Source organism: Elgaria multicarinata, chromosome 1 (assembly GCF_023053635.1).
Source record: "Elgaria multicarinata webbii isolate HBS135686 ecotype San Diego chromosome 1, rElgMul1.1.pri, whole genome shotgun sequence".
NCBI classification, from domain to species: Eukaryota; Metazoa; Chordata; class Lepidosauria; order Squamata; family Anguidae; genus Elgaria; species Elgaria multicarinata.
The window spans coordinates 218564669-218583442 of record NC_086171.1 but is presented as its reverse complement, the minus strand read 5'-3'; the positions used below and the strand labels follow the sequence as shown (position 1 = coordinate 218583442).

At 50.6% G+C, this 18774-nt stretch overlaps 1 protein-coding gene across 1 annotated transcript; it reads right to left on the bottom strand.

Moving 5' to 3' along the window:
• Positions 1-1130: 1130 nt before the first annotated feature.
• Positions 1131-18115, bottom strand: WFDC3 (WAP four-disulfide core domain 3). Its single transcript, XM_063145028.1, has 4 exons — positions 18010-18115; positions 17545-17694; positions 7575-7727; positions 1131-1245 (listed from the first exon to the last, which is right to left on the bottom strand). Exons 1-3 carry the CDS (start codon positions 18113-18115, stop codon positions 7576-7578), a joined length of 408 nt encoding a protein of 135 aa, XP_063001098.1. The 3' UTR covers positions 1131-1245; position 7575.
• Between the last annotated feature and the right edge of the window lie 659 nt (positions 18116-18774).

The window sequence follows — 18774 nt, the reverse complement described above, 5'->3', positions numbered from 1 at the left end:
TTTACTCTCCTCAACCATAGGGTGACCTTTGGAAACCACAAAGGAGGATAACATGGCATTCAGCCCCAGAGGGCATGTCCAGCACCAAGGGTGTATGTGTTAGATCAATGTTCTTTTCACCCAAGGACGAGATCCAAACAGCCCTTAAGCACGACTCCACCAAAATGGTTTAACAAATAAATAAATAAATAAAAAAATGGAGGTGGTTCTGCTAACATATGTACATAGCTGAACATAGCCTTAGAGCTTGAAGGATATGGCTCCAGCGGTTTTTAAAAATAATAATTTTAAAACTTCAAACTTAATTTCCCCCACTAAAAAATCAACAGATGAATGGATGTGCTTCAAACTTGGCACGGCTAAAGTCCTACTTAAGAGCTACCATGGTGCCAAGTTTCATCTCTTTAGCTTTAAAGATGATAATAAGTCAAAAACATCAACTTTTAAAAAATCCTAAAAATCAATGGATGAACGGATCTGTTTCAATTTGTCATGGCTAAAGCCCTACCTAAGAGCTATCGTGGTGCCAAGTTTCATCTCTTTATCTTTAAAAATGGCAGCGCTGTAAGCATTTTTGTTAATTCCTGTTAAAGTAGAGCTGCCCTTTGGGTGGGGAGGATGGAAAAAATCTGGATTTTTCTTCAAATTTCATAATTCTCCCCCCCCTTCTCAGATTTGGTACCAAAAATCTGGACAAATCCAGGTTTTCCCTGTCATATGGTCACCCTGAATCCCACCCTGTAATGCACCATTAAGCAAGAAACGCTTAACATAAACTTTATAAACAGAATAGAAACATCTTAAATCTATTGTTCATCTTCCAAATCTCAGGACTGAAAGCATCGTCATGTGTGCAGTGCCTATTTCAGAATATGAGCAGAATAAAGATGGTCTTCTTCCAAAGGCCAGTGGGAGGCGCCTGCTTCTCCCTCCTTTGGGCTTTTTCAAAACGGAGAAGGGGTCTGCGCGTGCACGAAGCGAGGGAGGGCAGGTGGTCTGAGGGGCAGAGCGAGAGCAAGAAAAGGCGCCGGAGTCGGGGGCTGTTGTGCAAAGTGAGACTTTACTGCAAAAGTGTGTGAGGAGCTCTAACAGACGGGAGGTGAGGAAGGGCCCAGGGGAGCTGAAAGCAGAGCAGGAGGTGCTGGGGAGGAAGGCAGTTGTGGTCGGCGAGACGTCTTCAGGCACGGGCTCCACAGAGACTGGCAGCTCCCCCATCTCAGTGGCTCTGCAGGGACCGGGCGGCATCTGTGGAGGGAGGCAAATCGGAGCGTGAGGCCTGATGGAGGAGGCACATTTAAAAAGAACGAGAAGACAAGTCCCGCCTCCCCTGCAACACGCCCCCACAAATCCCCAAACTGTCACCACTAAAACAAAGAAATGAAAGATGGAAAGGGGACATCGGCAGAAGTGGGGAATGGAGTCAGGGCCAAACTACAGCGGGGATTCTCTCCAGTTCGGCGTTGACTTCGGTATAGTGTGGGTTCCGGGGCCAGGGGGGAGGTCTCAAAGGCTTCACAGGAAAAGGGGTCTTGTTGGCACTTATTTAGGACTTCTGCTGTTGCTGTGTCTTCTCTTACTTGCTCTGCTGCTTCAGTATGTCTGCTTGTTCTCCCTCTGTGTGTTTTTTGGTGTTATTGTTAAACTGCAAGAAGGTTGTTGTTGTTGTTTACAGTTGAAAGGCCGGGCAAAAATATGTTACACACATCAAGAAAAATATCTGAAGAGATAGATTGATTCACTAAGACGCTGTTCAGGTGACACACACTAAACCATGGTGGTTTTGAGCTAAACATTATGGCTTAGCGTGTCGTGTGAACCGTTCCTAACCACAGTGGTTACATAACCATGGTTTAAACACACTCACTAACCACTTGTTGTAAAAGGGTTAGCGGCCTAACCATGGCTTAGCGTGTTGTTTGAAGAGGCCCAATGACTGAACTGCTGTTGTTCCAGCTTCTGGCGCTGATAGGCCAGGCTACATCAAAAACTGTACCTAGCACCCACGTTGCATTCCAGATGTGCAAAGCGTTTCCCATACAAGTTCTGAGTAAGGCTAACAGCAACCCTGCAGATGTGAGGCTGAAGCTGAGAGCAAAGCAGTTGCTGTGGTGCCCTTCATGAGTTCATGACTTCAAGGGGGGCTGATCCATCCAGGCTCCCAGCCTCACTGAGCTTCCTCGCTCCACTGCTCAGACCCTGAAGAGGAGCTGAGGTTGGGTGGACCGCTGGAAGGCCTGGAAGGCCACGGCCACGGCCACTTCCCCTGACCAAGAAGAAGAGAAGAGTAGTCGTTGTGGGAGACTCCCTGCTGCGTGGGATTGAAACACAAGTATGTCGTGAAGACCCATGGACTCGCCAGGTGTGCTGTCTTCCTGGAGCACAGATTAGAGATGTGACTGAAGGGTTACCGAAGCTCATAAAGTCCACGGACACATACCCCTTTCTTCTCATCCATGTGGGAACAAATGATGTCGCCAAGCAGAGCTATGAAGAAATCATTTCAGACTTTGAAGCTCTGGGAAGAAAACTGAAGAACTTTGGGGCCCAGGTAGTTTTCTCATCCATCCTCCCAGTTCTTGGAAGAGGATTAGAAAGGGAAAGAAAAATACTCCAGATGAACGACTGGCTACGAAGGTGGTGCTGACATGAGAGTTTTGGATTCTGGGACCACGGGCTACGCTACTTGGAACATGGACTGCTGGCAAGGGATGGGTTGCACCTCACAAGGGCTGGAAAGAATGAGTTCGGCCACAGCATGAAGAACTTGATCAGGAGGGCTTTAAACTGAATCTTACGGGGGCGGGAGACGTAAACTTTGAGGCAACAATGGATGAAGGCCAAGGCACCACAGTACAGAGAACAGCTCCAATAGTGCCCCAAAATAGTGTCTGCAACAAGGTAGGAACAAAGCCAGACTATAACACATGGTCTTCGATGTCTATATACTAATGCCCAGACCACGGGAAACAAACAGAATGAACTTGAACTCTTATTACATGAAGGCAAATACGACTTGATAGGTATAACTGAAATTTGGTGGGATGACTCCCATGACTGGAATATAGCAATTGAAGGATATAACTTGTTCAAAAAGAACAGAAGAAATAGAAAGGGAGGTTGCACTATATGTTAAAAACAACCTATCCCTGCACAGAAATACAGGCGGATCAGACTGGGCGCCACGTCGAGAGCATCTGGATTAAAATAAATGGGGCAAGGAATGAAAAGAACAAGATAATCGGAGTCTACTACCGACCACCCAATCAAGAAGACGAGGACAAAACTTTTGAGAAACAAATTGCCAGTGTTTCAAGGAAGTGTGATGTAGTAGTGATGGGGGACTTCAATTACCCTGATATCTGTTGGGAGACCATTACTGCCAAAAGCGGCCCTTCCAAGAAATTCCTGACATGTGTGGGTGATAACTTTCTCCTACAGAAAGTGGAGGAAGGAACTAGAGGATCGGCAATCCTTGACTTGATATTGACCAATAGGGATGACTTAGTGGATAAAGTGGCAGTTACGGGAACTCTGGGGAAAAGTGACCACGTCCTACTTGAATTCTTGATTATGAAGGAGACAAAAGTTGAGTGTAGCCATACACGTACTCTGGATTTTAGCAAAGCTGATTTTAATAAACTCAGAACTATGATAAGTAAGGTCCCATGGCAAGTGAGCCTAATGAGAAAAGGAGTGCAGGATGGGAGGGAGTATTTAGAAAAGGAAATTTTAAAGGCACAGTTACAAACAATTCCAACAAGGAGAAAAGATAGAAGACAACAGAGGAAACCAATGTGGCTCCACAAAAAGCTTAGAGATGACCTGAAAACAAAAAGGGATACATATAGGAAGTGGAAGGAAGGCCAGGCTACAAAAGAAGAGTACAGACAAGTGGCGCAGAAGTGCCGAAATGGCGTCAGGAAGGCTAAAGCTGAGCATGAGCTGAGGTTAGCGAGGGATGCTAAAAGCAATAAAAAGGCTTTCTTCAGATACGTGAGTAGTAAAAGACAGAGGAAAGAAATGGTAGTTCAACTGCTTAGTGAGGATGGCAAATTGATAACAGATGACAAAGAAAAGGCTGAAGTGCTGAATTAATACTTTGCCTCAGTCTTCTCCCAAAAGCGGGTCTATGACCTCCCTGGAAAAAGTGAAGCAGAAGTTGAGGGGGCAGGATTACAGTTTGAGATTGATAAACAAATGGTCAAAGAACACCTAATTTCCTTGAATGAGTTCAAATCTCCAGGGCCCGATGAACTGCATCCTAGAGTAATGAAGGAGCTAGCGGAAGAACTCTCAGAACCTTTGTCTATTATCTTTGCAAAATCATGGAAGACGGGTGAGGTGCCGGATGACTGGAGGAGGGCTAACGTTGTCCCTATCTTCAAAAAGGGCAAAAAGGAGGAACCTGGGAACTACAGACCAGTCAGTCTGACATCCATCCCTGGGAAAATTCTGGAGCAGATTATAAAGAAGTCAATCTGTAAACACCTTGAAATCAATGCGGTGATCACTAGAAGCCAACATGGATTTGTCAGGAACAAATACTGTTAGACTAATTTGATCTCATTTTTTGATCGGGTAACCTCCCTTGTGGACTGTGGGAATGCTGTGGATGTCATATATCTTGACTTCAGCAAAGCTTTTGACAAAGTGCACCATGATACTCTGATTAACAAATTAGCCAAAAGTGGGCTAGATGGAACAACTATTAGGTGGATTCACAGTTGGCTACAGAATCGGACTCAAAGAGTACTTATCAATGGAACCTTCTCAAACTGGGGAGAGGCAACGAGTAGGGTACCGCAGGGATCAGCCCTGGGCCCAGTGCTCTTCAACATTTTTATTAATGATTTGGACGAGGAGGTGCAGGGAACGCTGATCAAATTTGCAGATGACACAAAATTGGGTGGGATAGCTAATACCCTGGAAGACAGAAACAAACTTCAAAGTGATCTTGATAGGCTGGAGTGCTGGGCTGAAAACAACAGAATGAAATTTAATAGGGATAAATGCCAAGTTCTACATTTAGGAAATAGAAACCAAAGGCACAGTTACAAGATGGGGGATACTTGGCTCAGCAATACTACAAACGAGAAGGATCTTGGAATTGTTGTAGATCGCAAGCTGAATATGAGCCAACAGTGCGATATGGCTGCAAGAAAGGCCAATGCTATTTTGGGCTGCATTAATAGAAGTATAGCTTCCAAATCACATGAGGTCCTGGTTCCTCTCTATTCGGCCCTGGTTAGGCCTCATCTAGAGTATTGCGTCCAGTTGTGGGCTTCACAATTCAAGAAGGATGCAGACAAGCTGGAGCGGGTTCAGAGGAGGGCAACCAGGATGATCAGGGGTCTGGAAACAAAGCCCTATGAAGAGAGACTGAAAGAACTGGGCATGTTTAGCCTGGAGAAGAGAAGATGGAGGGGAGACATGAGAGCACTCTTCAAATACTTAAAAGGTTGTCACACAGAGGAGGGCCAGGATCTCTTCTCGATCCTCCCAGAGTGCAGGACACGGAATAACGGGCTCAAGTTAAAGGAAGCCAGATTCCAGCTGGACATCAGGAAAAACTTCCTGACTGTTAGAGCAGGACGACAATGGAATCAGTTGCCTGGTGAGGTTGTGGGCTCTCCCACACTAGAGGCCTTCAAGAGGCAGCTGGAAAACCATCTGTCAGGGATGCTTTAGGGTGGATTCCTGCATTGAGCAGGGGCTTGGACTCGATAGCCTTGTAGGCCCCTTCCAACTCTGCTATTCTATGATTCTATGACCTTCCCCCTCCACTCATCATTTTTCGGTTTCCTGTTTTCCACACATTACCCCCTGTTCTAAAAAGTTGGAATGTTTCTCCTACTGTGTCATGTTTCTCAGAAACCTCCTGCCTTCTTGGGAGACAATGACGAGGCCAGCTAAGTAATCCACAAAGCTTTACTTAAGCAATAAACATCTCTTCCCACATGAAGAGAGTCTTGTCTCTTGGAACTTACTCCCTAGGCAAAACTATGCAAACTAAGCGAGACAATTGTCCTTTCAAGGAGAACAGAAAGCCTTTTCTCAACACGCGTTAACTTCAGAGAGGCTAGTTGTGAGGCAGCTTCCGACGGGATGCCAGCCGGGCTGACTTTCTCTCACCTTCCTTTCGCTCCTCCAGTTTTAGCCTGCGGCGCATCCTAGGATCAGCTAGCTTGTCGGTGCCCTCTTCTTCGGAAGAATGTTGGCTTCCCACTGACTGTGTATGATTGGCCCTTGTGGAGATAAGCTCTGGAGAGAGATCAGGACCAGCAGGTGGAGAAAGCATGAGAGCTTCCTCCCCCACTGGTATAGGCTGGCCTGTGTCTGGCGCCAACTCCTCTACTTCAGAGTCTGATTCTGATTGATTACCTGAAACACTTTCTTCCAACCCAGGGGGAGCCAGGATAGACATGACATGCAGCTAAGTTACTGGCAGTAAGGACTTTAAACTAAAACATGTCCCCCCACCCCTGGAATGCAACCCCCCACCCCCGGAGCTTCTCAGGAGTGGAATTTGGTCCTCGGGCTGAGAAAGATTCTGCCCCACCCCCAAGAGCCAGCACTTGCATGTGCTTTACTAACCCCATTTACTAACCCCCGTTTACTAACAGGGACTGGCCAGTGAGATTACATCATGCCAGACCTTTTACAATTTCATTGCCTGCCAGTCCAGGTCTGGGTCTGATTCAAAGTGCTGGTATTGACATTCAAAGCCCTAAACGGTTTGGGGCCAGGCTATCTGAAGGAACGCCTCCTCCCATATGTACCTGCCCGGACCTTAAGATCATCTACAGGGGCCCTTCTCCGTGAGCCCCTGCCAAAGGAAGTGAGGCAGGTGGCTACTAGGAGGAGGGCTTTCTCCGCTGTGGCACCCCGGTTGTGGAATGAGCTCCCCAGAGAGGTCCGCCTGGCGCCTACACTGTACTCCTTTCATCGCCAGCTGAAGACCTTTTTATTCTCTCAGTATTTTAACACTTAATTTTAACTTAAATTTAAATTTTACTGTTCTAACTTTGTATTTTAATCTTATATCAATTTTGCTGCGTGGTTTTATCCTGGTTGTGCTTTTTATACCATATTTTGTATTTGTGTTTTTAACCTGTGGGTTGCTTTATCATGGTTTTAATTTTTGTGAACCGCCCAGAGAGCTTCGGCTATTGGGCAGTATAAAAATGTAATAAATAAATAATAATAAAAAAATTAGCCCCTGCTTCTGAGCAGCAGGGGCCATATCCGACTGAGCGGGCCCATCCTTGGCCACCAGGTCAGTCCACTGAGCTGCCAGGCCCCACTCCGAGCCCCACCACATGCCCTCTTCTCATACATGCAACCCCGGAGAGCATGCGCAGAGTTGCTCATGGGCTCTGTGTGCGTCATCCATAGGACGATGTCCAGGGAAAGACCAGGGAGCTCGGGCAGGTGGTGCTGCCATCAGGAGAGGAACGCTGAGGTCTCTCACGTCCCAGTTCTGGGAAATGCTTGACTCCAATTGTCTTCGGAGTCTCTGGCACAGGGTTCGGATCCTGGCCCCAAAGGATGCTCGCCACCAGCCATTAGCTCACCTCAGTCTGGAGTGGTACAGTCCTTTCTGCCACAGCCATTTTGGCAGCATTTCTTGGTTCCTTCGCACTCTGCATCACTCGCGCATTTGTTGTCACCGCAAAAGCCCAGCATGGAGATTCCATTCATGTTTCCCGGGCAAGAACCGGGCTTATCTGCAAGGAGAGAAAGTCAGCGTGTGAGTAGGCGGGGATCCGTTTACACCTGACCACCCACGGCAGGGACCACAGCCAAAGGCAAGGCTGCCTCGGTCTTCTGCTGCTCACAGGTAAGTGTGGACGTGAACGAGCAACGTTCAGCATACTTTGCAGGAGAAGTCCAAGGCTCAGCACTCTCCTGGGGAAAGGAGCAGAAGGGGCCATTTGGCCAGGAATCAAAGGAGGAAAGAAAAGGAAGGAGGCCGGGCGTCAGAGCAGCAACGAGAACAGGGAGGTCTCAGGATATGTTTTGGCTCTGGCAGCAGCTCTCAGGTGGAAGCATTTTCCAGGCCTCCCACCTGCAGCGGTCCCACCTGCTGACAATTCCGGGCCTGTGGGCAATCGTGCAATGCCACCATGGAGAGAGGGCAATGGATCAGAGGCCTTAAAATGTCGCACTGTCTAACTATTAATTTGAAAGAAAAGTAAGACGGTGACTTTAGAAACCGTCATAAAAATGCCTTTCTTCCTTCCTTCCTTCCTTCCTTCCTTCCTTCCTTCCTTCCTTCCTTCCTTCCCTTTCCTTTCCTTTCCTTTCCCTTTCTTTCTTTCTTTCTTTCTTTCTTTCTTTCTTTCTTTCTTTCTTATTTGCTAACCTGCCCAGGACCCACTGCTGTCTTTTTTTGCTTCCAGGAACCAGCAAGAGCACCTTCTGGGCCGTTAAATTTCTGCAACGCAAGCTACAACGCTGCAGTCAGTCGGTCTGTGAACAGAGGTTGCCACCTTTGTAATTTGGGGTTGAGTGATTGGCAGGGGCTACCAAATGGCACGGGTAATGGTGGGGTGATGCGTTTCACTCTGGCCCTCTTCTCCAGAATGAGCACCATCCACTCACTCAGTTATTACGGAGAGGACAGACCACGCCATGAAGACAAGGCCTTGCAGTGTTCAAGAAGGCAAGAGGGCAGCGAGGAAGGCGCTGGGATGCAAGGGCTGAGCGGTGGGGTTGGCGGGGTTCCCTGGAGCAGGGATGTTAGATGTTGTTGTTGGACCCGAACTACCATCAGCCCTAGCCAGCACAGCCAAGGGTGAGGGGCATGATGGGAGTTGCACTCCAAAGCCGTCGGGAATACTGTGTGCACTCATAGAATCATGGAACAGCAGAGTTGGAAGGGGCCTACAAGGCCATCGAGTCCAACCCCCTGCTCAATGCAGGAATCCACCATAAAGCATCCCTGACAGACGCTTGTCCAGCTGCCTCTTGAAGGCCTCTAGGGTGGGAGAGACCACTTGTTCAGGATAGCGGAGTTTGTGCCGCTTATTCTGACTTTGAAATCTGTTTGGTGCTTGTGAGCGTCTGTGAGCCACTGTGCTATGCAGAGAGGGATGCCCCATCTTGCTGTGCTGGTTCTTTGCACTTGCCTTTTAAAAAATAATCTCATTTCATGTTTGCACAGCACCTTTGTATTTTGTTCCCTTGCTAAAGTAGAGTTGTGCAAATAAAAGTTTAAATAAGCAATGAATGAACAAGTAGTAGAGTTCCCCTGGCTGCAAAATAGAGCGTCACCAGACAGGGGGGAAATAGCGTTTCCCTACCATCTCTTCCCCAGCTTTCTGTCCCACAATACTTCCTCTTTCTTTACATGGGGAAGAAAGAGGAAGTAAACAATGACCACGTGACCTATTCAGTAGGGTGACCATATGAAAAGGAGGACAGGGCTCCTATATCTTTAACTGCTGCATAGAAAAGGGATTTTCAGCAGGTGTCGTTTGTATATATGGAGAAACTGGTGAAATTCCCTCTTCATCACAACAGTTAAAGCTGCAGGAGCTATATTAGAGGGACCAGATTTAAAAGAGGGCAGGGCACCTGCAGCTTTAACTGGTGTGATGAAGAGGAAATTTCACCAGGTTCCCCATATTTGCACAAGCATCTGTCAGGGATGCTTTAGGGTGGATTCCTGCATTGAGCAGGGGGTTGGACTCGATGGCCTTGTAAGCCCCTTCCAACTCTGCTATTCTATGATTCTATGTTAGAGCAGTACGACAATGGAACCAGTGACCTAGGGAAGTTGTGGGCTCTCCCACACTAGAGACCTTCAAGAGGCAGCTGGACAACCCTCTGTCAGGGATGCTTTAGGGTGGATTCCTGCATTGAGCAGGGGGTTGGACTCGATGGCCTTGTAGGCCCCTTCCAACTCTGCAATTCTATGATTCTATGATTCTATATATACAAATGACACCTGCTGAAATTCCCTTTTCTATGCAACTGTTAAAGATACAGGAGCCCGGTCCTCCTTTTCATAGGGTCACCCTACTATTCAGTGGGCGTTTTTATCCCACGGCTTCTCCTGCACTCAGTAGGAAATGGCAGCACATTTCGCTACAGCTGAAAAAGTAGGATTTTCCTGGGTGTGTGTGTTGCGACGGTAAAATGAGCAGAAGGGGCAGGAGACACGTGGGAGGTGGATGTTGTCATCAAAAGTACCCGCGAAAATCCGTGCGTGCGTGGCCAGTAACGAGCGTGCAATAAAATGCTCGTCTGATGGCATGCTTAAACATAACTAGTTAAAGGGGCTCGTTCAGTGATATCAGTAACTAGGAGAAACCTCTGCCACTTTTAATAGAAAAGCCTCTGGAACGCTAACGGACCACAGCGCCCTCCCAGCCAACTGGCGATCCTCTAAGTCAGGGGTGGCCCATTGTGGCCCTCCAAGTTTTGGGGCCTACAACTCCCATGAGCCCTCGCCAGCATAGCTAATGGCAAGGGATCATGGGAATGGTAGGCTAAAACAAGTTGCCCTCCCTGCTCTAATGGGAAGAAAGCCCAGAGAGAGAAAGAAGATGATTTGAAGAAGCAAACTCCGGACGTTCTTCCTGTGTGCAAAGGTTTGATAGGCAAAGACAATTTCTGACTGTTTCTCCAAATCAGTGGCACAGGGCAACTGAGGGACAGCTAGTGCAGGTGCTATGAAGCAGTATTGCTTTATTGTCATCCTTACATTTATTTCTTTATTTAGAATAGGAGGATGCCAGAGAAATTTTTAACGGAATCAAATGATTTCAGATTTCTATGAATACGACTGACTCACAGATGATGAATCAGGCTGACTTTTCATGAGTCACACAGTTTCTGTGGATTTACAGACCTGCTGTTTTAGAATTTCCGTATTTTTTACGCAAATTTAGTTGCAGAAAAATACATAAAATGAATTTTAAAAAATGTCAAAAGTGCTCTTTTCCCACAAGCCAAAGCATGGGGCGGGGGGGGGGGGGGATTTGCACATTTTCAGGAAGGGTTATGCATTTTTGCAAGGTTGAATTTGCGCAAATGCAAATTTATGCAAATTTGGGAAATTAGGGGGGGAGGGGAAACCCAACTTTGTCGATGAGTGGATGATGGAACAAAAACGTACCTGACAATCCACAAAATGCAGATGGAAGAGATTTAGTCAAACCTATACATCCCTAACTATCCCTGTCCTTAGGACTTGGGGCACATATTGTGCCATTACACAACCGAAAGTGTCAAAATGCACCGTAGAAGCACAGACAGCGCATACCCACCCTTGGTACCAGCCTGACATCAAACACCACAAGACAGAGCTTTGAGATGCTCAAGCTGAGACTTTGGAGAGTCTCCAACAGGACAACCTCTCCAGTTGGCTCCTCCTGCAACTGAGCCCCTTTTTCTTTTCCTAAACACATCTCTTGCCCGCGCCAGGGCTTCGTACATCAAACGCCGCTAGTTCCACAGTCTCAGCCCTGCCATCACGGGCCCAGTGCAACTGGGCAGTCCGCAAACAGGCCTGTTGGATCGCAGGCGGCTTCCAGACACAGCTTCCTGGCTGCGCTTCCATTTGGCACCAAACTGCCAATGGCAAGAACTTCTAGGAACAGTCAGGGCCTGTGCGCTGCAACCCATCACACCCTCCGCTTGCAACACCAAGTGGTCTGGTTAATTGGAGCAGACAGACAGCCTGTGCAGCACCAGCCTGGACGATGCCTTTTCTCCCATTAGTGGGGTGGCCCAAAGGGAAGGGCTTCTCCTCCTGGATGCAAGAAAGGCAAACGCTATTTTGGGCTGCATTAATAGAAGTATAGCTTCCAAATCACGGGAGGTCCTGGTTCCTCTCTATTTGGCCCTGGTTAGGCCTCATCTAGAGTATTGTATCCAGTTCTGGGCTCCACAATTCAAGAATGACACAGACAAGCTGGAGCGGGTTCAGAGGAGGGCAATCAGGATGATCAGGGGTCTGGAAACAAAGCCCTATGAAGAGAGACTGAAAGAACTGGGCAGGTTTAGCCTGGAGAAGAGAAGATGGAGGGGAGACATGAGAGCACTCTTCAAATACTTCAAAGGTTGTCACACAGAGGAGGGCCAGGATCTCTTCTCGATCCTCCCAGAGTGCAGGACACGGAATAACAGGCTCAAGTTAAAGGAAGCCAGATTCCAGCTGGACATCAGGAAAAACTTCCTGACTGTTAGAGCAGTATGACAATGGAATCAGTTTCCTAGGGAGGTTGTGGGCTCTCCCACACTAGAGGCCTTCAAGAGGCAGCTGGGCAACCACCTGTCAGGGATGCTTTAGGGTGGATTCCTGCATTGAGCAGAGGGTTGGACTCGATGGCCTTGTAGGCCCCTTCTATGTCCTGCTTTGTTGGTCCATGGAAAAAAGGAGGCTGAGGGGAGACATGATAGCAGTGTACAAGATTCTGCATGGTGTGGAGAAGGTGGAGAGGGTGACATTTCTCTCCCTCTCTCAAAATACTAGAACCCACTGGGGGGTCATTATCCCATGAAGCTGATTGGTGGGAGATGCAGGACAAATAAGAGGAAGTCCTTCTTCACACAGCGCATAGTTAAATTATGGAACTCACAACCACAAGATGTAGTGATGGCCACCAATTTGGATGGCTTTAAAAGGGGGTTGGATAAATTCCTGGAGGCAAAGGCTATCAATGGCTACTAGCCCTGATGGTTGGGTGCTACCTCCAGTATCCAGGGCAGTAAGCCTGTGTGCACCAGTTGCTGGGGAACATGGGTGGGAAGGTGCTGTTGCACCATGTCCTGCTTGTTCATCCGTGGCCGATGGTTGGTTGGCCCCTGTGTGAACAGAGTGCTGGACTAGATGGACCCTCGGTCTGATCCAGCCTCAGGGCTCTTCTGATGTTCTCATGCTCTGGGAAGCCAGGTCCTGGGGAGGCACTGCCAGGGAGGGGGGGGCTGGCATTGCTGCCGCTCTCCCTTTCCCGCTTGCCCCCTCCCCCCGCACGCCTGTCCTCTGCCTCCTCATCTGATGCCCTCCTGACCATTTTGGAGGGTTCCTCGGAGTGGCTGCCACGGCTGGGGTTCCTGACGTCTTCTCCGCTTCTGCCCGCGCACGGAACAGCTGTCAGCATTTCATGCCAAAGGTGATGCCTTGCTTCCAGTTGCTGCCCTCTACGAACCAGAGGAGCCAGTTCAAGCCCAACCCAAAGCTTGCAGCTGCAAAAGAAATGCCCTCTCCTTCCGGGTCCTGTTGACTTTCCCCTTGGGGCCTGGGGCACAATCCCCGCTCTTGGGATTCCTAGAACGATGCGGGCGTTTTGCTTCCTGCTATGTCTGCCAAGCAGCTTCACGTCTCTCTCCCCCTCCCCCCCAGTCAGTCTGAGCAACAGCCTTTCCTCCCGGTGGCTCTCATGCCGCGCGTTCCTTCTGCAGCTGGGAGTGCTTTTGCCTGATTTTTGCACTTGTAAGGAATCCAGGCAAAGCTGGACTTGAACCAAGATAACAATGGTAAACACACCTGGCAGAGTCCCAGGCTGCGAAGTAGCTGCAAGCCCTCATAAGCAGGAGGCGACTCCCAGAAGCTGCACCTTCCCGGATGGCAGGCGCTGCAGGCTGCTGTGTCTAAACTGGGCAGCCTGGAAAGGAGAAAGGCGGATGACCTTCTCTGCCTGCAGACAACCAGTCGCCGTGCAAGGGGCCTCCTGGCCTTGGAGCAGGCATGGGCAAAGCCCAGCCCCGGGACCGAGGGGGGGGGCAGGGGCAGGAGGAGCCACCTGGGACCCAGGAGCCACCTGGGACCCACTCGGAGGATAGATCCAGCCAGAAGCAAGAAGAAGCGGCCTTAAAGGGCCGTGTCTCAGTGGCATGCGGAAGGTCCCAGGTTCGATGCCTGGATTCTCCTGTTAGGACTTCGAAAGAATCCTGCCTGACACCCTGGGGAGTCACGGCTGCCAGTCAGTGTCGACAGCACTGGGCTAGATGGACCAATGCTCTGAATCCGTCTAAGACAGCTTTCTTTCTGTGTTCCTATACAGGTCACCCCACATCAGAAGTGTGGATATGCCACTTGAGATGCCATGGTTGGGGGGGATCGGGGCTGGGAGAATTTCCAGGCTCTAGCGGTGTCCTGTGGCATTTGAGGGAGATGGCCACTAAAGAGGCAGCCCTGTGAACTGGACAACACCAAACATCAGGAAAAACTTCCTGACTGTTAGAGCAGTACGACAATTGAACCAGTGACCCAGGGAGGTTGTGGGCTCTCCCACACTAGAGGCCTTCAAGAGGCAGCTGGACAAGCATCTGTCAGGGATGCTTCAGGGTGGATTCCTGCATTGAGCAGGGGGTTGGACTCGATGGCCTTGTAGGCCCCTTCCAACTCTGTTATTCTATGATCCTAAAATGACGTCATATGTTTGATCTTAATATCTATAGAGGTATCAGGTCCCATCTTAGGAGCGGCATCCCCTGGCCCTCTGGGAAGAAGGCCCCTTCAAAGGTGGCCCCTGGAGCAGAGGCACGTCAGAAGCTGCCTTCTACTGGGTCAGCATGCACAGCCTGGGTCCCTCTAGCCCGGAATTGGCGACACGGACCGGCAGCCGTGGCTCTCCAGGGTTTCAGGCAGGCTTCTTCCCTAGCCCCACCAGGAGATGTAGTTGGGGACGGAACAAGGGACCTTCTGCATGCCAGGCAGCACACAGGGGCTCCACCACCGAGCCGGGGCTGCTTAGGGCCTCTTCTTCCAGGCTTCCGACTGGATATATTCTCAGCGTGGACCACCACTCCATGGTAGAGACCTCCTTTGTGGGCAGAAGGTTCCAGGCTCCTTGGGGGGGGGGGGAAGGATCTCAATTAGCAGGTGATTTATTTATTTATTTATTGCATTTTTATACCGCCCAATAGCCGAAGCTCTTCTCTGCCTGGGACCTGGAGAATCATTGTTCCCAGCCAGAGTGGGTAGTCCCAGGGAAGATGGACAAAGAGTCCGACCTGGCAGAAGGCAGCTCCTGATGTACCAAGAGGGAAGATGGGGCTGGTTTTGAGGTCCCATTACAGCCACGGAGTAGCAGAGAAATGTGACCATGGGGTAGGTCTCTGCTAGTCTCACTGCAAAGAAGGGGAGCCAAGCCAGAGGTAAGAGCATCAAAAGGGCCCTGAGGCTCGATCAGACCCAGGGACCACCTAGTTCAGCCCTCTGTTCACACAGTGGCCCACCAGCTGTTGACCGGGAACCCACAAGCAGGGCATGAGTGGAGCAGGTCTTCCTCGTGGCTTGTGTGGCCCAGGTGAGTGGCAGGGAGGGAGCCCTTTGGGTTTTCCACCTCAGGCAACCGCATCTCCAAGGCTAGCCCTGAAGAACAGCCTCCCAGCAGAAGAAAAGCATCTCTGGGTCCACTTTCTCCAGCGCATGCATACCTTTACAGCAGGAATGGGGAACAGGGGGCTCTCCAAAGGTTGTTGGACTGTAACTCCCTCAGCCCTCACCATTGGCCATGCTGGCTATCACTGATGGGAGTTGGAGTTCACCAACACCGGGAGGCTACACATTCTCCAGCCTGGTTTTATGGTCTTCAATCAAGTCCTGGGTTCGTCATTATTTTTCTAAACATAAAAACCTTTTGCCACTCCTGACTCATTTTGGCTGTCCCTGGCCAGATCACAGAATCCTAGAATAGCAGAGTTGGAACGGGCCTACAGGGCCATCGAGTCCAACCCCCTGCTCAGGGCAGGAATCCACCCTAAAGCATCCCGGACAGGTGGTTGTCCAGCTGCCTCTTGAAGGCCTCTAGTGTGGGAGAGACCACACCAAGCAGGATATAGCACTATGAAAGTGGTATGGAAGCGTTATATGGAGGCAGGATCTACACTACTGCTATATGGTGGTATTGAAGTGCACTGACAACTGTTGGGGCCCAGGACACATGCCATATACTACTATCATACCGCTTTCATAGTGCAATATCCTGCTTGGTGTGGATGTGCCCTCATCTATATGACAGCGGTGTTGATCCTCATTAAATACAAACCCGATTTTTCATTGATTCAAATGTAATTAAAGAGTGTCACACTGCAGCAGCAACAGCGATTTATGTCTTGAAATTTTTTTTGTCCTGTAGTTATAAATGCGCACATGCACGTATACACACATTCACACATACAAAGCTATGAAGGAGAGAGGAGCGAAGCTATAAATCTTATATGTGGAGCTCCGCAGATTCATATATAGATGGGGGCAGACAAACCGGGAGGAACGAGGCAGCAGTGGGAAAGGAACGAGGCAGCAGAACACATCTCCTTCCTCTGGCTGCCTGTTTCCTCCTCTTTGTTTTTGTGAACTGCCCAGAGAGCTTCGGATATTGGGCGGTACGGAAATGTAATAAATATATAAATACATAAATAAATTTGTTTTAAGAAGCTTTCTCTGTGGAGCTCCGCAGAATCAGGGACGTCAAACTAAAAACGGCGCGAAGGAACGAGGAAGCCGATTGGTGCAAAGTTGGCCAATCATGTTGCCCTACCCCAAAGCTCCACCCACATGTCAAAATGTGATTTATTGCCCCCAAAGACACATAGCCATAATACGGTGCAAACTTGGACGTGATCCAAAAGTCGCGGTAAATCATGAATGCAAATATGCATATTATCTTGTTAAAAACCCGGCGCCACAGCTGCGTCATGTGTCCTGAAACGCGAATATGCACATTTAAGTTGGGGTAAACAAGCTGTATAGACAAGCCCTGTGTCAATGGGCCCCAACAGTTGTCAACGCACTTCAGCACCACTATAAAGCAGTAGAATAGGTCCTGCCCTTTCCTGCCTCTTTCCAGTTCCTTGTTGGCAACAGGCCAGCCAGAATGCAGCCTCTCAAATGCGGCTGCAGCACAGATTTATGGCCCCGCGTCCTGACCCGGGCCATTTCTGTGTCCGTCTCATTCATGGCAGGCGCCTCTGCACGCCAAGCCTGACCACTCACCCCAGCCCCTGGCCTGGCTGCTCTTTGCAGACAGTCCCAGAGGGCCCTCTGCCCATGGGGAAACCGCTTCCATGCTAGCTCTGGGCAAAGCTCCAACGGCTGCAGTTCTCCGGCACGGCTCCTGCCAGCAGCAAACGCAGCACTGCAGCTCCCCCCAGGGCTGCACCAGGGCATCCCATGGCACTGCTCTCCACCAGGTGCCGGGATCACAGCCACCCTCAGCTCCTTGGTGCCTGTCTGTGGATGACTCACGTGTGCAGGTTATATTGTCGCGTGAGCCTGCCAGGCCATTTTGCAGCATTGCATTAAGCCCATGCCGTGTGAAGGAGGGCCCCTGGGCTTGCAGGCCCTGGTAGCTGTGTCACTGCTGGGATCAGGGGGTTGCCCATTGGGCCAGGCCGCCCCCCCATCGCCACCCAGCTTGGCACTCCAGCACCAAGCCCTTTCCCATCCAGACTGAGTCACACAACTGGTTCAAAGGCAAGCTGGGCTTGGGGAGGAAGCCAGGGCTGGCTGGGACTGGCTGCTGGGCTCGGAGGCCGGTCCAGGAGGATTGCGCCGGGCAGGGCAGCGCGGATGAGCGCAAGCGTTACCGTTCGGGGTTCGGCAAGACGTCCCGCAGCCTGTCCGGCAGCACTTCTGGCTCCCCTCGCAGCCGGCATCGGACTGGCATTCTTCTGTGCAGTTCCCGTGGGCTGTCGCCACCTCTGTGTCAGGGCACGTGCCCGTTTTTCCTGCAGCAACTGGGAAAGGCAAAGAAGGAGGTGTGGGCCTTGGCAGCCCTTCGCCCCCTTCGCTGTGGCTGAAGGCAAGAGGCTGGCAAGTGGGCTGTCCATGCTGGTGTGGCCGCAGAAGGCCCGGGGGGTGGAGGAGGGCAGGCTGGTCACTCTCCCCGGTGGGCTCAGTGCCCAGCGGCCGTAGGGGGCAGGGGCTCTGGGGATTCCTTTGGGGACAGGGCTGCGGAGGAGCCGGGCCCTTGGTCTGGCTGTGGCAGGCAAGAGAGGGCGGCTGTCCTCTCCTGCCAAGGGCCGGGTGGGGCTGCGCTCTCTCACACCCACCTGTCGCGTTCTGTCCAGACGTGCCCAGCAGCTGAGCACAGATGGTGAGCAGCCCCAGGAGGGAGAGGAGGAGGAGGTGGCAGCTCCTGCTGCTGCTGGACTTCATGCTGGCGCGGTGGGGAGGACTGTGAGGACTCTGCCTGCCCCAGGCCAAGCTTTAAGCTTTCCCAGGTGTGGCGGGAGGGAGGGAGGGACGGAAGGAGCAGAAGACGGGCTCCTGGGTGATGAATAGAGGACAAGCTGAGCCGAACTCCCTCCTCGTTCTGTTGCACAATCCCAACGGATCAGGTATCACAGCCGGCCTTGATGCAAACCAGGAAACTGCAGGCTCCGGCAGACGAATGGGACGAGCCAGGCGCCTCCTTGCAGACCGCTGCACACGGTGCTTTCTCCCACCGGTTCCTGACCACAGACCCGAAAGCACTAAGCGGGCCGGCGTATCGGCTGCTAGCCTGCTGCAGGCCCAGTGGGTGGCTGTCGCTTGTGGCAGCCAGATGGCCTTTGCGGAAGCAGAGGGAGTCCCACAATACCTTCCAGTCATGCCTCGGTGACCAAGTGTTTCCCACGGGTTCTGTCGGAATGGGTGCAAGTTGTGCATCCTTGCGCCTTTTCGATGCGGCTAGTTCTGGGGTGGGGCACTTCTAAGGGTGCTCCTCTTCAGCAGAAGAGTTAGGAGCAGGAAAGGCAGGACTTCACGCATGTTGGCACTGAGGAGGAGAAAATCCCGCAGGCAGAGAGAGAAGAAGGATGGTGGGGGTGGTTCAT